Genomic DNA, 25770 nt, shown 5'->3' with positions numbered 1-25770 from the left:
ACCTTTGAGACATCCAAGAGGAGACTTCAGTTGGGGGCAGTTTTCAGAGGCATCTGGCTCTGCAGGAGAAGTTTGGTAAACACGTGCATTTGTGGATCGCCTGTGTGGATGTGGTACCTGGGGCCTGACGGACACGTAGGAGATCGACGAGGATGAGGAAGGATGGCTCCGGATAGCTCCTGAAGAGCTCCCCCATTAGCTGGTCCAGTACTAGAGGTGGAGGAACAGTTAAATAGACCCAGGAGATGACAGTGCCAGGAAGGCCAGAGGAAAAGAGCCTTTCCAGAAGGAGGGTGTGTGGTCAGCCCTGTCAGAGGGTGCTGAATGGTCAAATGATAATGAGAACAAAACCTCTAGTGGACTTGATACAGAGAGGAAATTGCGTCAGTAGGAGTTGTTCTAGTGAATATTATACTATAGTCATGGTCCTTGTTGGTTAGTGGAGAAGTTACACAAGTTAACAACAGATACCAGTAGTGGGATCAATGAGGGCCACTTTACAGGCAGGATGGGGAACAGTGAGGGGCTGGACTTTGGGGGGGTCTGGGAGCCTTCCTGGAGTTGGGCAGCAGAAATGCCTGAGGGCCCTAAGGGTAAGTAGAGGTTAGCCCGACAAAGGGGAGGGGACTGCTGGACACACAGGAAGGGTGGAGGTCGGGCTGGAGTGGTGAAGGGGCAGTCAGGACAGGAAGGTCTCTGTAATCTTTGAAAAGGAATGGTGCACAGTGAATTGTACTGTACATGGTGAATTGTATGGTGTGTGAATTATATCTCAATGTAAAAAAAAAAGTGGTGGAGGGTCAGATGCTTGGCTGGCTGTGTTGGAGGACGAATTGGAAGGAAAGCAAAAACAAAATTTTATAGTCACAGAGACCAGTTAGAAGGCAGTTGTGTTAATCTGTGTGAAAGATGATGATGGCTTGAAATAGGCACTCTCTGCTTGAGTTGGAGCAGTGGACAAATTATAGAGTTATTCAGGAGGTGATTGGTAGACCCTGAGAGCTGAGGAAAATGCCTAGCGTGTGATTGGTATTTGACAAACGTAAGCATTTCTTGCTGTGGTTGAATGAGGAGGAATTCATTGGACTTCACTAACTGCATTTGGTGTGAGAGTCAAGCGTCCTCCAGAATCTGGCTTGAGCAATTGAAATGAACAGAACTCAGGGATTGGGAACTCAGGAGGAAGGAGCAAGTTTTCATTAATAAGTGGGTTTTACGCAATCCAAGAGGAGATATTTTAAAATTCTTACTTCATTTGTAGTCAGTTTTCCATGATTTATTTCTTACTCGTGTAATAGGATTCCCCCTCCCCCCTAGTAGGGAATAAATTCTTGAGGGTAAGGATGACGTTTGGCTGCGTTTATATCTTGCGTAGCACAGTGCACTGTTCGGCATTATCTGCTGTAGTAGATAATGTAGTCATGACTGATCTAAGTGTATATTATTGATAGTCTTTATTTATAAAGCACTTTGCAATCTATAAGTGCATTTACCTGTATACGTATACTTAATTCTCACAGCAGCTCTGTGAAGTAGCTAGTTATTATCCCTGTTTTACAGCATTGAAACTGACTCAGAGATAGAGTGATCTGCCTAAGGCACTAGCCCTGGCAGTGCCAAGAACTTGGATCTTGGCTTCTGACCCCAGTCTTCTTGCAGTTCTATCAAGGGCCCAAACCTCCTGGGACTGCTTAAATAGTGACAAGAAGTGGTGTCCTTAAATGAGGTGTGGACCCTGAGCATGACCGAAATTTTAGTACTTTATGCAAATCAGTTCTGTTAAGTAGTGTAAGGTGTTTGTAGGTGGTTGTTGGCTTCACTTTGAAGAGGCAGACAGTGTTTGTGTAGAGGGTTAAGTAACCTGAAGTAATAAAGAACAGTTCTGTATCCTCGACTCTGTTAAATGCCTTTGACCCTGATTAGATCACGACGAAACGAAGCTAGCCTACCAAATTTTATCAAGATAAAACGATGAAGTGCGATCTGATGACTCTGGAAACTAGTGTGAGGACTATACGTTCGTTTTTTAAAAAATCAGTCCTCTTCCTCATGTCACTCCAGCCCCTCTGGCCTCCCGTGTCTTGAATGTAACTGAATCACTGCTGCCTCTGGACATTTGCACCTACTTTCCCCTCTGCTGGAATGGTCTCCGTGTTTCCTCTGTACTCACTCTTAACTTGGGACAAAGCCACCTCAGTGAGGCCTTACCTGACCATTTAAAATTGCAATCCTCTTATACTCCCTTGTTCCCATTGGACTCCCCATGTAAGATCTTTTAATATAGTGTGCGTGTGTGTGTGTGTGTGTGTGTGTGTGTGTGTGTATGTATATGTATCTTTCTCCACTTCCTGGAACATCAGTTCCACAAGGTCAGGGATGTTTGTATGTGGTTCTCTGCTATTTTCCCCATACCTAGGGCAGTAACTAGCACACCGCACATTGTGGGCATTCAGTAGACATTTGTTCGATGAATAGATGAAGATTGTTTTGAATCTGAAATGTTTTAGATTCGATTATTCCTTTAATTAATTATTAAAGTATCTTTTGCCGTGTTTCCTGTTTAACTGGGTTGAGTAGTGGATCGACAAGATATTTTCAATATTCTTGTCTGTCTTACTGGAGAAAAGTACCTCTTGTTTTTGGGGGGAGAAGTTAAAGTGAGTGTGTTTCCTAAAACTGTCTGTGCAAATTATCAGCAAGAATACATGTAGGAAAGGTTGGCACCTGTGAAGATACAGATTATAACCTGAGCAGCAGGTTGGAATCAGGTCAGATGGGGTTCACCTTTGGGAGACCTGCTTTAGACTCACTCACGGGCAGATGATCTCTTCTTAGTTCTCCTCCTGTAGCCTGAAAAGTGGGAGTGGTGACTTCTGTCTGGTTCACATCACTGAGTTGTAGACAGAAAGAATCTAATGAGATCATGGCAGGGACCTGCTTTGTAAACCCCTTGCTGTTTTAAAGATGCTGTTGTATTGTCTACTGTGTAGATCATTTCTAGCGTACTGAAGCGACAGCTACCTTTCTCGGTGTCACCTGGTTCCTCTCTGGGTCCCTTTCCTCAAATGTTGTATTATTGTTGCATGTTGGTCGTTTTATAATGAGGCTCAAAAAATTATGGTTAGTGTGGTAAGTACAGAGGAAAAGAATATATCCCCACTGAGCTATATTTTATAGCCAAATGTGAATGGTAGTTGGATTAACTTTTGCTTTGGATTATCAATATTCTTGGTTATCTGAAGGTTGGATACACGCGCGCACACACACGTGCACACACACGTAGAGGATTTTATTTTGTGGATGTTTTCTCTCTTGATTGTTGAATTTTTCTTGCTAACTCTTGGCAGAAACAACTCAAATTTTTTTGTAAATAGAAATACAGTATATGATTTTGTAGGGAGTAATGTTGAATGTACAATTTGGACTTACTGTTTTTTTTTCCTTTTTTTAAGTGCTGAAATAATATTTTTACACAATTTTCTGGAGCAGTTATCTTGTTAACCCTAGGGAGAATGAGTTTTTTTCTTGAACTTGTCTGAAGTATGTCTGTCCTGAACTGCGTCTTAGAGGCTTTCAGCCTAAGCTTCTTGTTCTTTTTAGGTTCCCAGGAGGCCTTGGTATGTTTTCAGTGTCAAAGAGGAATGTTTTAACAACTGTATTAGCTGATGGTTTTCTTTCTTGTATGATTGGCTTGTTCAGGCTCTAAACTTAAGCCAGATGGAGAAAGTAATATGTCTCTTGGTGTATTTTCAATTGCTAACACTAGTGGCCTACAGGGACTTGGGAGTTTATTACTGTCTGTTTAGCAGATGATTCATCGAAGCAGAACTTTTGCAGGCACTAGAATAATTTTTCATTTTCTGGAAATATGTTTAGAAAATTGAAATCCTATCTGAAAGTGCATTTCCTATGTAAAAGGAAGCAATTTAGGTTTGTGCTACATGCTTTCATCCTTCTGACTTTGCTTATAGATTGTTGGCATTATTGCTCCTTCATTGTTCTCTCACCCAAAAGTTGTTGTTAACATTTTTTAAATTTTCCTGGATGCCTAAGGATATTCGAAGTGCTTATGTGGAGGTCTTTTCTGGTATCAAGTTTGACCTAAGAGCTTTGGAGAGAGTATATGATAATTTTTATGGTTTTGGCATGACCAAAGAGAATTTTCTCTGCCTCTGAGGCATGTAATTACAAACTGACTTGTTTGTTGTTGTCTGAGTAAAGAGGACCAATTTTTCGTTTCTTTGCACGTGTTGTTTCCTATCTGGCCCTCGTAGCATGAGCAAGGGATGGTTCTCCTATTGATCAGTTGTCTCCTCTCTTTGCATTAGAGCATTGCGGGCAAGGACCACGAGGTGTTCCCTCATGGTGTCTTTAGTTCTGAACCCCTGGCACGTAGATAATGTTTGGTACAGATTGCTGAAAAAATGAGATATTGGGAAGGACGATAAAAGATTGCAAAAGATAAATTACTGGTTATTATGACTGTTCCAAAACTGACATGTAAATAAAATTAAAATTTAAAATTTTTTATAAGAATTGTGTTGGGTTGGAGCTTGGGGTTTACTCTTCTCATTATACATTCTTAAAACCTTCAGACTTTCCTTTTGGGGTTTAGTTCTGGGGAGAAATTTATTAGGGAAACCATTAACAGTGGAAATTTGGAAGAATGTATAAACCACCTAATATTCCCTAAAGATGGAAGGTTGTTTTTGGAAGCTGTTATATTTTCTTAAGACAGAGATAATATATCTTTCGAGAAACCATTTTTCCTGGAAAATAACTAGAATAGTAAGTAGACCTAGAAGATGTAAAAAATTGTAATTGAAGGCAAAGGAATCTTGCTTTGAGGTTGTCACTTTTATTTGAGTCAGCTCTTATGTTTATTCTTGAGAGGAGCTCTGGAAATTTGGAGAAGTGGCTAGAAAGAGTCTTCAGAAGGTAATGCGCTGTGAGACATCCTGAGACATTTTCCAAGGCTATCCAAATTACTTTTTGCAGGTGGAAATAATTTAACTACAGGTTCTTACCCTTTTAAATTAATGTTATGGGTTATGAAGCCCCTTTTGTATACTTGTACCCATTATATGTTGTTTACTAGGGTACACTTTACCTTTTCCTTTAAAAGTTAGAGAAAACGATTTGTATACAGAAAGCATAGTTTACCCTTACGCATTCAGACATCTTTCATTATTGGTGTGATCGAAAATCCCAAACCATATGCTAGTTGAGGCCCAAAACTGTTTATATTTAAATTTGATATCACTTGTCCTACCTTTTTTCCTATTGCCAGTGAGAAGTTTTAGTTGCTAAAGCATGAGTAAGTGAGTCATTTAACAAAACGTTATTTTAGGAAGGAAATACGAGAAAATGTTAAAGGAAAATCAATTTCGCTCTCTCTTTCCTCTCCTAGCATTTTTGAAACGTTGGGGTTGTTGGAGTGGTCGGATTTTCCCTGGAATTGAGTGAGAAATTCAGAAGACTGAAGCCCAGGCTTACTGTCTACCTTTCACGGAGGCCCAGCCGTGAGAGGACAGAAGAAGGCACGTGGCGAATCATGACAGCTGATAAAGACAAAGACAAAGACAAAGAGAAGGACCGGGACCGAGATCGGGACCGAGAGAGAGAGAAGAGAGACAAGGCGCGAGAGAGTGAGAATTCAAGGCCACGCAGGAGCTGTACCTTGGAAGGAGGAGCCAAAAATTATGCTGAGAGTGACCACAGCGAAGATGAGGACAATGACAATGGTGCCACCACGGAGGAGTCCACGAAGAAGACCAAGAAGAAGCCCCCGAAAAAAAAGTCTCGTTACGAAAGGACGGACACCGGGGAGATAACGTCTTACATCACGGAGGATGATGTCGTCTACAGACCAGGAGGTGAGGCGCCTTTGGGTCTTTACAGTGTTTGTGGTAGAGAAACGATGTCAGCATGTGGATGCAGGCAGGCGTGGAACCCAGAAGATTGGGTAGTGGTTTGGGGCAGGAAAACTCCAGGTGGGAAACAGCTGCCAGCTTTGGTCATCTGGGTGTGCCCGCCTCCACTCGCCTCCTGCCCTGGCCGGTGTGCCTGTCGTTCTTTCCTTGTCTTCTGCTGCTCATTCTCGCACTTCACCGCCTGCCCAGTAGTTTTCCTCTTTCCACTTCCTCCTTGCCTTTTGTCTTCAGCACCGATTAGGCTGTGTTGAGACCCTGCAGAATGGAGTACACAGTGGGACAAGTAAACCTTCAAATTCTTGGGAACAGGACATTTTACGTTGGCTACAGGAGTGACCAGAAACTAGAAGGTGTTTTTAATGGCCTTCAGACGAAGGTTTATTCCTCCTGATGACCTCCTTTTCCAAAGTATTGATCTTCAGGGTCTCTAGTCAGTGATAATAGATGAAGCCAACTAACCTGCTCTGTTTTCCAGGAAAGGTACTGTGTTCACTCAGTATATTGAGGTTATTTATAGCAGTTGTTCAGAGAGAGAGACAGAGACCCAGCTTTCAGATAAGATTCAGGGAAGCAAGTGATTCAGAACCTGTTGAACACCAGCAGAACCTTCCTTTTCCATATGACGTATTGTGTGTATTAAGGTACTTTTCTTACAGAAGTCAGTAAAACTAGCTAAAATCATTTTGTTTGAATTACTTACAGTGCTCAGGAATGATGTGAATTTCATGAGATGTAATTAACAGATTAAAAGCCTCTCAGTTTGATACTTTTCCAGGAGCGGGAGATTAAAGAGATTATGTCATTAACCTGGTACAGTTGTTTTGCTGAGGAGTACTGTAACTGTGCTCAACTTCACATAAAGTATCGGATTTTTTCCCCACAAAGGAATTAGTTTTGAATGTCAAAATATAATCAATGTTAGAAATTACGCAGATAAGCTTGTATTCACAACTGTGTTTTGGTTGATGATGAACTGAGAAGATATTTATGTGATAAAAAATTATCAAAGTTGAGGTTTGGGGGCAGGTGGAGCTCTGCTCTAGAGATTTGGCAATGTGTGGGTTACAGCACTATCAGGGTCTTTGATTCAGACTTAGATGTTGGATGGTCAGATTTTCTTAGCCACTGAAGACTTACCGCAGATTGCTTGCTATGAACCTGTGTGGTTCTAGATCATGAGAAAGGAACAGAATGGGTTAACTCCTTTAGCTATAGATTACAGGATGATAACTTAAAAATAAGGAAAGATCTTGTTAGCCTTTTCTCTTGATACATAACAATTCAGTGTGGTACTATACTATGATCTTTTGGATCACTGTCAAAAGTCTGGCTGCCTTGTGCAGTACTAAATGCCAGCCTTTCTCAGTGGAATGTTACTGCTGTGTCAGTGGGGATGCTTCCTCAAAATATTTGTAGTCAGAACATGTGGGAAATGCTGCACGTACTGTCCCTCATGTGAGAGAGTCATAATTAATGACTCTGAGAAGTCCTGCAGTTAAGGAAACCTCTTTAGCGTTGAAAAAAAAAAATCTGCCGTTTTTCCCATTTATGGGCCTGTGGCATCCTGTTTCTGCTGAGTATCTCCCTAAGAAAAAACATTTTTGAGAAAACTAGTTTGAGAACTGTTGCACATTCATATTGCATATTCTACAGGATGAAAGGAAATCCTTCCTGCTTGGTGCTTAGAAGACTCTGTGGAGGAAGGTTGCTAATGGCTTATTTTCAGAACAGCAGGTTCTTGTTTTGGGGAAGAACTGTGTACTCAGGGAGGCAGACATTGTTTCAGTATATCTGAGGACCTTTGTGAAATGTGAAAAAGATACAGCCTCTCTGGAAGCTAACTATGTTATAAAGGATGTACGACAACCAAAAATGGCTATGAAAGTTTTCTTTGGCGCTCAGAGCATAACTACTTCCTGTGAGGTGCCCCTTGTGCTTGGGGGCTGACAGCTGTGGCCTGGGGTTTGCATCCTGCTAGGTCCTGCCAGTCTGTAAGAGTAAGTAGGATTAAGTAAGAGTCTTACTCTTTGGTAAGGAGACTGTTTCTGACCTTCTCAGTGGTTTCATTTCTTTTGCGGTTATGCATTCGAAGCTAAATGACTTCTCCAAATAGCTTCTTTCTCAATGGAGGATTTTAAAATAGTGCCTATTCTTTAGGTTTATCTAAACTGAAGAATCAGAAGTAGGGTACTGTGGTTAGATTCGCAGGTGGGACTTGATGCTTTTCTTTCCTTCGTCTTTCTTTTTGCTCTTTCTCTTTCTTGGTGCAAAGTACTACAGTAACATCTTCTGTTAGTGATGAAAAACCATTATCCTCACCCAATTCCAGAGATTCTCTGTGGTTTGTTGTATCTTAAGTGTTTTAGTAGGGACTTTATGGGGCATCATAAGGGATTTCTTCAGTGTATTATTGTTATTCTCATTTGTTTCTTTAGGATGTAGATCACAAATTAATTTTTTTCTTTTTCCTTTTCTGAATTGGTTTTAATACTCAAATCAAGTATAAATTATAAATACCCCCCAAAATGTCATTAAGAATGAGCCTAGCAGTGAGTGATACTGTGAGGATAAAAATAGACTATTATATAACTATACTTCCTTGTCCTAGGGGGACAAGCCTATGTTCAGATTATTTGGTCTGAGAAGAATGAGGTTTTATTGAGAAATCGGGTATTTAGGATTTGTCGCTAGCTAAGGTTTAACCTCATGCCTGGTTACAACCAGTTCTCTTTTGCTCCTGCTCATCATCTCTGGAGTTACCTTTATTTTGCCCTTAGAGGCTCAGCATAATGGACTTGTAGTTACAGTGCCCATGTTACCTCCTGCCTTGGGGTCTTTGCACTTGCTGTTGCCTCAGGTTAATGACCGACCCCCTCGCCCTCCCTGTCCCCAACACACACACAGACATACTTACTTAACTGCTCTCCTTTCTTCATTTCTCCCATTCCAGTGTCATTGCCTTTCCCCTCCCACGTTTTCCAGATTTCCTTAATAGCTACTGTCCTGGCATTATGTATCTTTTCTTCTAGCACTTATAACAGTAATACTTTTCTATTTATTTCTGTTACTATTTTAGGATTAGTAGCTGTCTCTCTCTTCCATAAAGGCAGCAACTCTGTTTTTGCTTATTCCTGGAATCTACAATAGTGTACACATAGTGTGTATTCCATAATATTTGTTTGCGTTTGTTTGTTTGTTTTGTTCTTGGCCTCGCCGCTTGGCTTGCGGGATCTTAGTTCCCTGACCAGGGATTGAACCTGGGCCCACGGCAGTGAAAGCGCCAAGTCCTAACCACTGGACCACCAGGGAACTCCCAGTATTTGTTGAGTAAATAAGTTTCTGAAAATTTTTTTCAAAAATATATTGACTGATAAATGATGTCAAAGTTAGAATAATGCTTCTGGAAGTCCGTCTTGAATCATTTATTTCCCAATGGATGATTTAACAGACTTGTTATAAAATAAAAACCAAAACAAAAACCTTGTGGAGCTCTGTTTATATTTTGCATCTGTGTCTAATCTAACTTCTTTGTTGTCTATCAACCGTTACTCTACTTTTGAGATGACTGTCACGGTAACAAATTGATTCATTACACAGCTGTGTGCAGCCAGATTTCCCTTATGGGCCTCTTTAGCATAGAGTATTGATTTCTAAAGTTTGCTGTGGGTGGCATATAAATTTCTTTCTGCTTTTTTTCTTTTCCCTAGCTTTATTGAGATATAATTGACACATGACATTAAACTTAAGATGTATAACATAGTTATTTTATGTATGTATATAATGCAAAATGATTATACCACAATGAGGTTAATTACGACCCAAAATTACAGTTTTGGGTGTGGGTGTGGGTGTGGGTGGTGTGAACTTTTAAAATCTGTTCTCTTAGCAACTTTCAAATATACACGGCAGTATTCTTAACTATAATCACCGTGCTGTACATTACATCCCCAGAACTTATTCATCTTATAACTGGAAGTTTGTACCCTTTGACTGCCTTCACCTATTTCCCCTACCCCTATCCCCCACCTCCACACCTGTGGCAACCACTAATCTGTTCTCAGTTTCTGAGTTTGGTTTTCTTAGATTCCACATCTAAGTCAGATCATACAGTATTTCTCTGTCTGACTTTTTCACTTAGCATGATACCCTCAGGGTTCATCCGTGTTGTTGCAAACGGCAGGATTTCCTTCTTTTTTTTTCAGTGGCTGAATGATGTTCTGTTGTATACCTATGCATTTTCTTTATTCCTTCATCCATCAGTGGACCCTTAGATTGCTTCCGGGTCTTGGCTATTGTAAGTAATGCTGCAGTGAACCTAGGGGTACAGATATCTCTTCCAGATAGCGATTTTATTTCCTTCAGATACATACGCGGAGGTGGAATTGCTGGATCAAATGGTAGTCATATTTTTAATCTGTGGAGAAACTCCCATGCTGCTTTCCAATTTACATTCCCACCAATAGGATGTTCACTATTTTCAGTTAGATACTGTGATTCCTTTATTCTTGATCAGGTAAAAGAGTCAAAAAATTAAATTCAAATCATTGGGAGATATTTTTTTCACTTGGGCAGGTCACTTTTGCTTGCTATTTCGATAAGGAAAGTGTTTTTTAAAATGTGCTTATTAAGCTGGTTCTCTGTTTTTTGTATTCTGTCATTTCAACTGATAATTTTTGATTCTCGCATTTACCCTGGACATATTCGTAGAATAAAAGAAATCTCCATCACATGCAAGAGAGGAGGGAAAAAATCCAAGACTCAGAATTTTCATGTTTGTTATATCTCTGGTTCTTCCGCTTTCATAAACAAAGAGTGAAATTTTTCATGAAGATAAACTTTACTTATAAAAGACGAAGAACTTTTAAGTTTGTGGTTTATGAAATCTTAGGTGAAATAAAACATTTCCCCCTTTTATTTGCAAATTTTCCTTATTGTTTGGAACTGGGGACTTGAACTGATAAAGGACCTAGAAACTAGAATTGATTTTATATTGAACATTGAGATGTTAATTCCTTTTGATGCAAATGGAATCTAAGCTGGAAAAATCTAAACAAAATGAAACCTGGGGATCTAGTTTGAATTAAAATTACACACACACACACACACACACACACACACGGACTATTGAAGTTAAAAGGAGACTATTAATCAAAGCATAATATTGAGTGGACTCAAAAGAGTATAATATTGTATGATTCCTTTTATATAAAGTTAAAAAACAGTTAAAACTATTCTTTGGTGTTTTGAAGTCAGGATAGCAGTTACACTGATGGGGCGCTGGTGTCTGGAACAGAGCATGAAGGGGACTTTTGGGTCTGGTCATGTTCTGTTTTGTGGTGATAGTGCTGGTTACATGGATTTGTTCACTTTGTGAGAATTTATCATGCTTTGCACTTTGCTGTATGTCTCTTATACTTAAATGAGAAATTTACTTAAAAAGAAAAAGGAAAGTTAAAACGTGAAACTTTTAAAACCGTATAGTCTCCCTTTGGTTCAAGTTTCTATTTAAGGAGGGAAGGGAGTTACCAGCGTTTTAACAAATCATCTGTCCTAACATTTAGCTGCTGATGCTTCACTGAGGGGTTGGTCTTTGACCAGTTAAGAGGCTGAATTTGGTTTCAGAGTCTTGATTTTCTGAATAATTGAAAGCTTATCTACTGCAATCACACAGATAAACATTTCCTTTCTAAAATAAAGGTGAACAAAACTCTGGCATTTGGTGTTCCAGGACATACATTTTAGGAGAAAATAAAAGCTCATTTGATCTGCAGCTTTTCATCCATGGCTTTTATATGTAGAAGAATTTTAGGTAGAAGTGACATGAAAGTGAAGGTGTCTTCTTTTTTTTTGCGGTATGCGGGCCTCTCACTGCTGTGGCCTCTCCCGTTGCGGAGCACAGGCTCCGGACGCGCAGGCTCAGCGGCCATGGCTCACGGGCCCAGCCGCTCCGCGGCATGTGGGATCTTCCCAGACCGGGGCACGAACCCGCGTCCCCTGCATCGGCAGGCGGACCCCCAACCACTGCGCCACCAGGGAAGCCCCCCTCTCCTTTTTATATAGACATCAGTCATTGGAGTAGGGCCCTACCTCATTCTAACTAGTTATGTCTGCAGTGATTGGTTTTCCAAGGAAGGACACATTTTGAGGCACTGAGGGTTAGGACTTGAATGTATGAATTTTGGGGAGATGCAGTTCAACCCATAACAGGCAGGAAGAGCTTTGTTGCTATGTGGACTCAAGTTTGAGTGACCCAAGGTTTAATGACCACTTCAGCTCTCTTAGTTGTGTCCTTGGAATAGTTGTGAAAATGTATTTCTTATTTTTAATCACTATAATGTGTACTTTTAGTTGTGGGTTGCGTTTTTATTTTTTCTGTTTCTTTTGAAATTTTATTTCAACTTTTCCCAAGCCTCAAGAAATGATTGCCTTTTAAGTGTTTATTAGGAAATTATTCAAATTCTAAATATATGTAAAAGAAAAAATTTTAGCACATAAAAAGTTACTACTTTATGAGGGTCGAAGAAGCAAGAGGAACTTCTAAAAATATTCTAACCAAAAGAATGGAAGGTGGTAGAGTTTTGAGACTAGTTAACCATATCTTTTTCTATTTCATAAGGAAGGGGTCCTTAAGTACAGTGAGACATGTCCTCCAGACGCTTGCTAGAGTGCCTGAGGTTGGCCACAGATGGGCGTCCCATGAGAGTTGGTTAGAAACGCACAGCCTCAGGTTCCACCCCAGACTTACTGAGTCAGAATTTTTGTTTTCAAAAGGTGATTTAAATACACATTAAAATTTGAGAATCACTAATCTAGACCAGCTCTTCCCGGTCTTTTTCAGGTTAATGCACAAATATAAAATGAGCACATTGCCTTGAGGGTTGAGAGGACCAGCATCCCAGCATACCTGTCACTTATTTACAGCAGAGTGGAATTTAGGCAGATCCAAAAAAGGGAGAAAAGGAAGATACTCTTTCATGGCTAGAGTTGTTGTGTGTGTGTGTTTTAAATTTAATTAATTAATTAATTTATGGCTGTGTTGGGTCTTCGTTGCTGCGCGCGGGCTTTCCTCTAGTTGCGGTAAGCGGGGGCTACTCTCGGTTGCGGTGCGCGGGCTTCTCATTGCTGTGGCTTCTTTTGTTGCAGAGCACAGGCTCTAGAGCACAGTCTCAGTCGTGGCGCACGGGCCTAGTTGCTCCGCAGCATGTGGGATCTTCCCGGACCAGGGCTCGAACCCATGTCCCCTGTGTTGGCAGGTGGATTCTCAACCCCTCTACCACCAGGGAATCCCCCATGGCTTGAGATTTTGATGTAAAATGCAGCATATGTAGTTCAGGAGGAATAGAGGTGGCTGTAGAATTAAGTTGTGACCAGTCTGCTGGGAAAGATTTGGATCTTCTCAAGTGCCTGATTGCAAAAGGAACTGTGAACCTGGTTGCAAATAAACAGATGTGAGGGAGAGAGGGAGCTGTAATCATGGATGATAACTAACCGTTTTTAAAACACCTGCTCGTTTCCAGTACTGGGCTTGCTTTACATGTGTTGTTTCTAGTCTCCAAAGTCTCTACACAAATCAGTCATTGTTTCCCTGTAGTACATATGGGGACAGAGAGGCCACACAGCTAGTTTGTAAGACCGCACGGGCCTGGGAGAATTGGTTAAAGCCAAGAATGGATGGACATTTGCAAAAACTACTGAAGATAATAAAAATAATAAACACACTTATGTTGAAAGATAAAGAAGGGATAGGCCCATTTCTTAGAAAATGCAAATGAAATAATTACTTGGCTCTTTTTCTTTCTCCTACTCCTAGTTACATCTTGCCTCCTTCTGAAAATTGTTTATCGCTCACTTGCTAGACACATAAAAAGAATTGTTAAAAAGGTAATTGCATAACAGTTACGGGAAGTATGCTGAGTGGGGCGAGGTAAATTGTTGCAGAATATTTAGGCTACTGTTGAAACCTTACCCCAGCAACTGAAAGGGAGGATACATGGTTTATGTGATCTAATAAATGCGAGCATATTGTATTCATTCAAGTTTTTTTAATGCAAGCTGGGGGACATTGGGCACATCACACACAAAAATAATTTGTTGGTAGAATAACACACAGAATGGGTGGAAACCTGCCTGATCGAGGGAAGTTCCGATCCTGGGTCAGCAGAAACTACTGACCATTCCATCTGGGTGCTACCACTGGAATAGGTGTCCTTCAGCATTTTCCTGTCTTGCTGTCACTCAGCTCCAGTCACAGTCTCAGAAGAGTAAATTTGGTTGGTGAAGCTTGAATTGCATGTCTGTGTCTTGGATCAAAAAAGACAGATCTTGATTTATTGCTCCCCCTAAAACTACACATGGTGGAGCTACAGTAATTCTCCTCAGTGGAATTCGGGAGCTGTTCGGTGGGGAAAGTAGATGAGAGATGGCCAGGAGAACGGCATGTGTTCCCTGTGTACCACTTTATCAGGAGACTCTCACTGTGTCACCAGATTCAAGAAGAACTTCTAACGACATATGGATATTTATAAATAGTTTGTTTTGCTATGCATGTGCTAGGTAAATAGAGGAACGATGTCAGTGGAACGTGCGACTTGTGCTGGTTCATATGCAGCTTTTCTAGGCAAGAGGTGTGTGAATAGAGGAAGTGGAATTATAGTGTGCAATTATATGGTATAATATAGGCTTATAGTTTAGCAGAAAAGGAAAAACAAGATGAGAATTTAAACCTTCAGTTTGGCTGTTGCACCAATGAGAGCCCTTTCATCTCTCTTTAAAGTGAAATGAAAAAATGAGCACCTGTCCTGGGGCTCCTTCTCCAGAGAGGTGCACCCCACCTTACATGCCTGCTGTTGCTCGCCTTTACAGAAGCCCCATGTTAATCTGCACTGTTTCGGTACCTTCGAGTCAGCATCTGCTGTTTTTATGAATTTTTTTTTTTTTTTTTTGCGGTACGTGGGCCACTCACTGTTGTGACGTCTCCCATTGCGGAGCACAGGCTCCGGACGCGCAGGCTCAGCGGCCATGGCTCACGGTCCTAACCGCTCTGCAGCATGTGGGATTTTCCCGGTCTGGGGCACAAACCCGTGTCCCCTGCATCGGCGGGCGGACTCTCAACCACTGCGCCACCAGGGAAGCCCCTTTTTATGTATTTTAAATATTCCCTAAGGCAGCCTTCATCACCTCTGTGTGCCTGCTTGGGCTAGGCTGTGTTACTTCTTGAGGTTATACTTACTGATTAAAAAAAAAGGGGGGGGGGACTTTCCTGGTGGCGCAGTGGTTAAGAATCTGCCTGCCAACGCAGGGGACACGGGTTTGAGCCCTGGTCCAGGAAGATCCCGCATGCCGCAGAGCAACTAAGCCCATGTGCCACAACTACTGAGCCTGTGCTCTAGAGCCCGTGAGCCACAACTACTGAAGCCCATGGCCTAGAGCCCGTGCTCCACAATAAGAGAAGCCACCGCAATGAGAAGCCCGTGCACTGCAACCGAGAGTAGCCCCTGTTCGCTGCAACTGGAGAAGGCCCACACAGCCACGAAGACCCAATGCAGCCAAATAAATAAAATAAATAGATAAGTAAATTTATATTTAAAACAAAACGGTAATCTGATTTTAGAGTTGCAGTAGTTTTGGTTAAGCTGCCCCTTACCCTGTATTTTATTTTTAATAAACATTTTTTGCAGAACATGCGGTTTTCCCAACAACATATATATTGTGTTACAGCAGAAGTGTCTACATGAGAAACAGTGAACCACAATGTATTCTTAACCTATACATTCCAAAAGAAACAGAAATGTTCTATATGCGGCCATTTGAAAATCACCCTTGATAATGGCAGGTATATGTTATGGGTAAATAGTAATCCTTTGAAGGCATTTTTATGAACAATTAATCCTCAAACTCAGAGATCTAGCTTTCTGGTAATCTGTTCACCTGTTTCCTGGATCCCACTTTTAGCCTGCATCCAGAAATCCTCTGGACACCCCGCACCCCCCAAGGACCCCTGATCTGTGGCCTCACCCCTTCTCACAGTCCCTTTACCCCTTGACGTTTCACACCTGGTTTAAATGCCGCCATTCCCATTTCTTTTGTGTCTTTTCCTTGCTGTTCCACTCCAGAAGGACAGGGATCTTTTTCCTTTTAGCTCACTCATGTACCCCAGTTACCTAGAAAAGTGTCTAGGACATTCTAGGCACTTTGTTATTTTTTCCCCAGATGTTTATCAGCATAGGCAGGGGTGGTGACTCCACACTTGAGTGTTCACCCTCTGTCTCTTGGGCGGCCTCTCTTGAATAGCATTGTCTCAGCTGTGCTGCCTTTAGGAGTTGGGCAGTAAACACATGTACAGAGTGGCTGATGTAAGGACTTCCTTGAGAAGGGTCCTCAGGCTGAAATTTTATGTAGAAAAGACTATCCAGAAAGTTTTCTTTGGTTTAAAAAATCGGTATTCAGTTTGTTAAAGTTATAAATTAGAATACATGGCACTACTTCTTAAAAGTTCAGCTTACAAATCTTACATCCTTTATAAATTAAATTTAACAGTCACTTTTAAGGGATTTTTGAATTGTGATTGGTCTTGTTTTTAAAGTAATATCTTCAACAGTTAGGCTTACTTATTAAATAAGTAAAATAAATTTAATATGTGGTTTCTATTGTTAAGGGATCTTTTAACGCAAACCTTCTCAAAGCACTTAATGCTTCTATAAATGAAGTAAATCATACCTATGAATGAAGTGAACCTATGAATGAAGTGCCTTAAATATTTCAGTGCTGTGCGTAAACTCACTTAGGTTTCAGTCTTGACCGCCCCTCTGAATCAGTTTCACACACGGGTGAGGTGGGTGGTTGCAAGGGACAACCTCTGTGCCTTTGTTTCTTCACTAGTGAAATGGGGATCAGAGTATCCGCTCCAGGGGCTTTACACAAGTACACACGCATACACACAGGGCTTCTTTAGAGAGGCCAGGCATATAATATGGCCCTAGGTAGTGTTACTTTGAAAAATTGGAATTACAGGATATTGTTGTAAGCCACATTCTTTTAACTATAAAAAGAATAAAAATGTCAAATCCTGATATCTTATTAACCCCAAAAATGTTAATATACTTTTGATTCTCTCAAGTCTTTCTTTAATTCTGAATGCTCTCAGGGATAGAAGATGTGTCAATTTAAGGAGGTAATTACCACCAAATTGGGGTTACTTAATTTTTAATCCTCCTAGATTGAAAAGCTATGTATCTACTAATGGGAGATATTTATAGTCACTAAGCCTCCATCTTCAGAACTCTAAAGGGAGATGGCTTCTGACCTCACATTATCTAATTCTTTGACTATTCATAAAAGTCTGCAACTCTTTTATGGTTGGCTGCCTGTTTTTTTTTTTTTTAAATTAAAGGTTTCACTTTTGGCTGGAAAGGCTGTTGAACACAATGGGACCCTAAGATACACGTGCTTCCTCTCCAAAGATGAAGGGCTTTGACCCTCTTAGGATCTTGTGTTCTATTTTCTTAGGACTGTGTAATCCTTATGGGTATTTGAAATGTTCAGTGGAATGTTTGCCTGCCTAGTGATGACAGCAGCTCATGAACTTATCCTGTGACACAGGAGTGGGCTCAAGCAAAAACTTTTCCTAGGAAGCTGCTTTGCTTGTTCAAATGCTCAAAAAAATATCTCAATGAAGCGTGGAAACCACACGGAATTCCTGGCGAAGGTTATTTTGAGAGGGGACATGACTCTGCTCTCAACCACCTGTGCTCTGACGTTAATGTAGCTACTGCTGAACATGAGCTCTGGCCGTTCAGGACTCCGTTTGGGTGGGTCAATCACGATGCGGTCCCAGTTCCGTATATTTGTGTGTCTGAGTCTGAATTGGACTTGCCTCTTGCTGTTGGTTGGTTTCAGTTTGCCATAGTTGATAGAGAGCTTTTCTTTTGGTGGAACTGGTTACCAAGTTTAGTTATTGCTCCTTAAGACCCTCTCTGAGTATCATGGTAAACACAACGTGCACCCTCCTTCCCCCGCCTGCCCCGTTTTTTTGGTCTCAGTAGAACCTGCATCTTTCTAGTTCATTAAGAGCATTATATGAAGTTGAAAAAGGGAGCAGGATTTATCAAGAACCCCTTATCAGTATTTTGATAAAGAGACTTTTTTAAAAGCCTAGTTTTCTTTTTTTTTTAATTGATGGTATGTCACTTGGCCTGTTAATGCCCTGTTCACAGGTTGTAGAGTGCAAGCATACCTGTTCCACTTTGATTTCACTGTTGTCCTCTATGTCGAGTTCCCAGCATGGTTTTCACACAAGAAGAGGTACAAGAAAAATGATAAAAAATGAATGGTAAAGAAGTCCAAACTAGGTGAGAAGAGTAGAAGAGATCACCTCGACATTAGACGGCAGATGGATTTCATCTGCTCTTCCAGGTGAACGAGGCTGAATGTAGTCCGTTTGGAAGGAGTGCTCTGATCAGCTGACAGTGTTGTTCTTGGGTGCAGGTGTGGGAATATTTCCATCCTTGATCTCGATTCATAAAATGAGCTGAGTTTTCAGCCGAAATGGAGAATGTGGCAAGGAACTTGGAGGTGCAGTATTAGAGGCACTTTGTTATCCTCGTAGGCATCAGCTGAAAGGTATACTTTGTAATCCTCAGCTCAGTGCGCTTGGTATTAACCACTGGAAAAGTGCTTGAGCGTTTTGTAGCAGAAGGTTTCCGAGCATATGTGTCATTAATGAATACAAACCCTTTTACGAGGTAGTCTTCTATGGTGCAATTTCACATTTTCAGCTGAGCTACTTGACTTACTTAGCATTTCTAGAGCAATGGTCAGCAAACTCTCTCTGTAAAGGGCCAGAGAGTAAATATTTTCAGCTTCGCTGCAGGCCATACAGTCTCTGTTGAAACTGCACAGCTCTGCCCTTGTGGCATGAAAGCAGTGACAGATAAGATATAAAGGAGTGAGGTGGCTGTGTTCCAATAAAACTTTATTTATGGACAATGAAATTTGAATTTCATGTAATTTTCACATGTCAAAAAATATTCTTTTTTTCCTCCAACCATTAAAAAAATGTAAAAACCATTCTGTACTTTGTGGGCCTTACAAAAACAGGTCATGGGTCAGATTTGACCTATAGGCCATAGTGCCGATCTTTGCTCTGTGGGTTTCCTGCCTCAACTTCTAGTTCTGCCTGTTTCTATAATCCTTAAAATTCTTTCATCACCTACTATTTTATGCTGCATTAAAAAATATTTTTTACTTTGATTTATCCAGTTAAATTAAAACATATTTTTTACTTGTCTATATTGTTGAAACCATTTAGGTATTAAATTTTAACTTTTTCTGCTTCCTATCAAGCTCTACGAGGCATAGAATGATACCTTATAAATAAGGTATTTGCTGGGATGGTGACACTTTGAAACTCTGTTTATTTCTGTTTTCTTTTTGAAAGAGTGTATGTACGTATCCTCTGTAAAGAATCTGAATAGAAACTGAATGAGAAAAGAATGTGGATTAGTTAAGATGTCATCATTATAAACTAGCACAAATCATGACTGTCTTCAGAGGTGTTATTACCTAACAGCTGTGTGATACGTCTTGGGGAGTCTTTGTCATTGGTCGGTTGTAAAGCAAGCTAACAGCCTTCCGGAGACTTCTGTTCCTATGGGACTAGAGCAACTGGATAACACAGCAGCGCGGGGAGAGATCGGGGGAGGCAGGGGTTCTTTGGTTTGAATCTCCAAGCTGGATACTAAAATCAGCCCAGTGGACTGAGATGAAGAGAGTCCCAATCACAGTGGAAGAAGATTTATGTTTACCTGGAGTCTAACTGGACTGATATTTCCTGCAGTTATGTTAAAATCCTCTGCCCTTTTGCTTAGTGAGCAAGTGTTTGAACTCTTAAGCTCTGGAGGTTTAGCTTTTGCTGGCTCCATTAATTGTTAAATGTTCCCTTTATTATAATTATATATTGATGCCTTGCTTTGTAGTAGCTGAGGAAATTGCTGAAAGAGTTGTTTAATCTGTTATACTCTATCAGTTTTGTAAAACGCTCTTTTTAAAAGGAAACAATTTTGATTTGAAGTGGCATGGTGGTATTTGGGTTGGCTAACATCGTTTAAATTGAAATGCAGGAATTTGGCTCTGTTCTTGACAGAGATTGGCTTGTGTTTGACTTTGACCCATGTGTTTGTCATCTTTCCAGATATTGCCTTCTATTTATTCTGACAGCTTCACCAGCTGAGAAAACCAGACTTTCCACAATTAAAAATAATGTCTGTGGATTTAAAGATGGGGCAATATATTGTTTGGTGAATTACTTTAAAATGTATGTGCATAAGAGTGGTTTCTTTTCCTTTTTCGAAGCGTTTAAATACCGCAGAATAGATACCTGTGTGCCTCAGTTTTGATTTGGGGATAACTGAATACCCTAAATACTAGAAAACGTAAAAAGACAGGCTTTTCTTTTCTACTCCTTCATACACTTGTGTTAGTATACACTTCATAATGGATTTTAAGTACCATAAAATAGATGGGGGAAGATCAGGAAGTTACCTGGTTCATTCATTCATTCATTCATTGATCCATTCATTTATCGGCTTCGTTGGGTCTTCGTTGCGGTGCGCAGGCTTCTCATCGCAGTGGCTTCTCTTCTTGCAGACGGGCTCTGGGGCGCACGGGCTTCAGTAGTTGTGACTCGCAGGCCCCAGAGCACAGGCTCAGTTCCTGTGGCATACGGGCTTAGTTGCTCGGCGGCATGTGGGATCTTCTTGGACCAGGGATTGAACCCGTGTCCCCTGCGTTGGCAGGTGGATTCTTAACGACTGTGCCACCAGGGAAGTCCCACCTGGTTCTTTTAGGTTAATGCTTAAAATGCATGGAAATGGATAAACTTTCACTTTACCGGTCTATTAAGTTCATACACAGTGACTCTTTATCATTATGTTTGCATTAAATATCCAGTACCTTTAAATCTTTTTCATTATTTCACTATTAAATACATGCTCAAGCCAGTTAGGCAGCATACTGTATGTTACCTATGAAAGATATTACACATTTGTACACTGATTTAACCTCTAAATTTATTTTCTCACATATCTCTAAATTTCCTTATTCATCTGCCTTTGCAAGGAATGCCTTTTCAATGATGTCCAGTGTGATAATCAGTGTAGTGTGTAAAATGTGTAAACTGAACTGTAAAAGGCAAAGATAGGGTTGTTTTATGTTCTCTCTGAAGGCTGTAGACATTGTTCTGGCTTTCTTTGTGTGCTGGGTAGATGTTGATGCTTGACAGATGGTGTGCTAGTCTCACTTTAGACTGATCGGTAGAGATGTAATAAAAATACAGTTTTGGGGGGCATTTGGTTGCGGCTATAAGTTCCTTTTAAAAAGGAAAAATGGATTGAGTTTATAATATTTTTAATATTATTTCAGTATGTTGCTTTTCATTATTCTCATTGTTAACATTTTAATTTGTAAAGCTATGCATAACTGTTCGCTCTGAAGCCAGGCATTATTATTATTCGCTGGTGTTTAGTTCTTAGACGTTACTTGTCCTGAACATCCCATTGGTTCTGGTATTATAGAACATAGGTACTGTACAATTACCAAATTGATTGAGGGAATGTTAATTCTTTGTATAATTATAATTTTTTCTCTTTAGTAGAGGGAAAGAAAAGGTCACAAAAAAGTCTCACCTGATATCTTGTATTTTTATATTGTCAAGAATAGTTTAACTGAAAAGCAGTGTTTAATTACCACTATTCACACCTAAAGTTTTCAAGTTTGTGTTTGAGAATTAACTCTAGCAGCACTTAGACTTGAGGAAATTATGCTTCTTCCTTACAAGGGATTTTATACCTCACATTTCCGATTAGACAATGGAGACGTGGTTTCCGGTTTGCTCTCTGTACTGGCTAGAAGGCATTTTTTTTTTTTTTTTCCTTCTGGTACGCGGGCCTCTCACTGCCGTGGCCTCTCCCGTTGCGGAGCACAGGCTCCGGACGCGCAGGCTCAGCGGCCATGGCTCACAGATCCAGCCGCTCCGCGGCATGTGGGATCTTCCCGGACCGGGACACGAACCCGCGTCCCCTGCATCGGCAGGCGGACTCCCAACCACTGTGCCACCAGGGAAGCCCTAGAAGGCATTTTGAGGGAGAAAAACCCTGGGCTATCTTTCAGGCTCATAAATGAGAATGCTTTCGAAGTCTGCAGCAACTATCCAAAAAATAGATATTTGGCATTATGGAGAGCAGTCTTTCTTCCTTCCTTCCTTCCTTCCTTCCTTCCTTCCTTCCTTCCTTCCGTCCTCCCTCCCTCCCTCCCTCCCTCCCTTCCTTCGCTGTTAACAATTTTTGCTTTAATATATGAATTACATTAATACCTCACGTTACATATACGAAGCCAAATTACACTAACTTAGTTGTTTACAACCTCAAACCTTACTCCCAGTATACATTCTAATAAATTTATTCTGTAAAAACAATACATTTTTTTGTTTTTGATTTTTTTTTTTTTTTTTTTTTTTTTGCGGTACGCAGGGCTCTCACTGCTGTGGCCTCTCCCGTTGCGGAGCACAGGCTCCGGACGTGCAGGCTCAGCGGCCACGGCTCACAAGCCCAGCCGCTCCGCGGCATGTGGGACCTTCCCTAACTGGGGCACGAACCCGTGTCCCCTGCACCGGCAGGCGGACTCTCAACCACTGCGCCACCAGGGAAGCCCTGTTTTTGATTTTTTACAGTAAACTTTTCAACTAGAAACCTCAAATACATGAAGGATGTTCCAAGGACAAGGATAACAGGATTGATAAAACCCAAACTGACTAAATGTGTTCTCACAATATAAGCTGGCATAAAAATAAATAAAATTTTCTGTGATCACAATTGCAACAATAATATACACATAATAATGGTTTGTGGATGAGTATTAACTATTCTAATTCTACTTCCAAAAGAAAACAACAGATCATTTTAAGTGTCTATATTTAAAAGTCAGTGCTTTGTCTAACTTCCCATAGGGCTACTGCTGATTCCAGCTTTAAAATGTAAGGTATCCAGCTTGAGTGATTAGCTCAAATTGTATTGAGATTGGGAAAAAATAAATCATTGCCTTTATTTTGGAGTAACACAAAAGACTCACTAACTTCACATATAGAAACTGAGTTTGTGTACGTTAACAACCTGAGTTTTGAGAAGTATAAGCTGTCAACTAGCTGTTTCTAATGCGGAATAGATATTTTACAGTATGATTAAACTTTACACATGGCCTCAAAACGGAAGAACAATTTTAAGTTCATCTTCAATATGCCAACATTATGTATCTAGGAATTGGTTCCTGGGTTCTGTCACAGAGAGGAAATCCCTTAAGCATTATGTTGAGTGGTCATTTTAAAAAATGTTAATTTATATTTAACTGAGTGGTGATGGTGGAGTAAAGGCAGGAGAGTGATGAACATAACTGCCTTGATAAAGGATCCTAGACTTGTATAAGCTTGTGCAAAAATCTGGATAATCCTTAGTGGTTAAGGGCAACTTCATGCAACCAAATAACATGAAATTAAATCAGTAACCTTAAAAAAGGCTAAAAAGTCTTTTTTTCCCCCCCCCAAACACAACAGAGAGGAATGTGAATAATGTAGATACAAACTGGGGTTCTGTCAATGACAGGAAGGACTATGTATGTGTTGGTTCATATCAAATCCAAGAATGTTAGACAACCAAACATAACCTTCTTGTGGTTTTCTTACTATGCAGCATTCATTATGGTAGTTAGGTCCCTTCACTGTTTTGCAAGTCTGAAGTTGTGTTTGAGAGCAGTCTTTTTTAAAAATTGCACCTGGCATTCAGATCATGATTGGTGGAGGCTAGCTGTTGTAGAGACCATCAGTTTTGTCATATGTTTTACTTCTATTATCTCCCAGCTGCTAGGATTCTCAGTGCTGTGGCATCTTATACACAGACATATGGATTTCCAACTCCCTTTTCAGCATTATTTCTGTTACCCAACTTCTGTAATGATTAGAGGTGCTCCATTTTGTTCTCTCCCCAGAATTTACCTGGTGCTTTTTGCCTTTGTCCTATGAGTACATTTGTAATATTTGGTTATAGGCCTTTCTTTTTATTTCTCCCCCATATTTTCCTTCCTGCATTTTTTTCTTTTTGTTTTTGATGAACAAATAATACATTTTCAAGGAAGAAAATTGAAATACTCAGTTAAGCAAAAGTTAAAAGTTAAAGTCACTAGATTACTGTTAATATTTTGTTGTGTGGTCACTTGCCTTAGTAAACAGGTGTAGGATTATGCTATTCGCTGTTTTGTAATAATGCTTTTTAACTTAACATGTCTTGAATTTATTGTCATGCCAGGAATTAATCAGAGTCATTACTGCTGCTTAGTATGCCATTAAAACTGGAATTCTTAACCTTGGGTCCATCGTCAACCTAGGTGACTGTGAATAGAATTCAGGAAACTGTGAACTTGGGTGGGTAAAAAATGGCATCTTTATTTTCACTAATTTGTTACATTTTAAATGACATTTAGCATTCATTTCAATTCTGAAGGCAGGTAATAAACCATAGTAATATTGGCAGTACCTGTGACACCAAAATAAATCACAGGTATTCTTATATGACATCATGTAGAGAAAACCATCTGAAAATAATGTTTATGTTCATCACATAGGAGGTTACTGGGGGAGTAGCCTAGTAAATCTTATTTAACGAATCTGTAAAGAAGCACATATATTACATTGCAGTTTTTTCTCATACTGTGACAAGTATTTCAATACATGTTTTTGTGAATTTGAAACCTTTTTTTTTTTTTTTTTTGGGTGGAGATTGGGTGTACAGATTGCTAAAGGCATCCATGACACAAAAAATTAGACATGCCCACATTAGTCGATAGATACCATAATGTAAGTAGCTATATATAGTTGGATTTTAGGTTCTTCCCAAATATTCTCCACTATAAACAACAGTGGTGAATAGTTATCTATTCAATTCTGCTCACTTTCCTTAGAAGTGGAATTGCTGAGTTAAATGGTATGTCTGGACTGCTAAAGATTTTTAATGAATTGACATTACAGTTCTTTCTAGCTAACCCTGGTGTACTGTAGGACTTTGGCCTCTGCAAGTGACTCCGTTTGTGCGTTTGAAACTGGAGAAATGTCCTCTAGGCAGAGCAGGAGACTTTACGTCATCTTTAGGTAGTAAATCTTCACCTCAGAGAATGGATCAGACACATTTGCGCTGTTTTTTATCCACAGTTAATGGCGTGGAAAGGAGGAGGTAAAGCTGTGACATTGTATCATCTTTCTGGTATGAAGTAAAATATGGAGTATATTTTGAGAACGTAGTATAGTATGAATTGTGGTCAGCTTTAACTTTTATAAATTATATAGTGTTCCAGAAAATTTGATTATCAGTGGCCGCTGTATTTTTGTGGAGGAGCAGCCACATAGCCTCGCTAAAGAAGTCCTAAAATCAAACCCACGCAGAAGTGGAAAAGAAAGGGGGGAGCCTGAGTGGTGCCATTAGGCACCATCGATCTGCCCTCCACACAAAATGCCAGTCAATTTGCAGAAGTTATGATCTTTTCTTCCTACTTGTGACACCTTGGGGTAGCGTCATGCTAGGAACTTGCCTTGGCTGTGAAGTCTCTTCAGAGCGGCAGCTGTGGACGTTGTTCTGACTTACGTCATCTGCCTCTAGGACTTGATTCTTAATCCCACTGGAAGGTAATGGTTTATGCTGTCCAATCCAACTATTTTAGTCATTCTGCCAAGAGCTCTATGTGCTATGTTTTTATACTCTTGCTAGGGTCATCTGTTCCTTCCTAGCATTCCCAATTAAAAGAA

At 40.3% G+C, this 25770-nt stretch overlaps 1 protein-coding gene across 2 annotated transcripts in view; it reads left to right on the top strand.

Moving 5' to 3' along the window:
• The window catches only part of RERE (arginine-glutamic acid dipeptide repeats), a 427549-nt gene that overhangs the window by 162045 nt on the left and 239734 nt on the right, over nt 1-25770 (top strand). Inside the window, exon 2 of one of the 2 annotated variants that reach the window (XM_079924820.1) lies at nt 5411-5876. In XM_079924820.1, coding sequence (XP_079780946.1) covers nt 5555-5876 — 322 coding nt within the window. In that variant the 5' untranslated portion in view covers nt 5411-5554. Of the gene's footprint in view, nt 1-4648; nt 5877-25770 lie in introns of those variants that run through there. The other variant, XM_079924821.1, reaches the window with a different exon arrangement.

This window comes from Stenella coeruleoalba (genome assembly GCF_951394435.1).
Source record: "Stenella coeruleoalba genome assembly, chromosome: 1".
Taxonomy (NCBI): Eukaryota; Metazoa; Chordata; class Mammalia; order Artiodactyla; family Delphinidae; genus Stenella; species Stenella coeruleoalba.
Note: the sequence above shows the minus strand (reverse complement) of the source record. Positions and strands in the feature narration are given on the sequence as shown.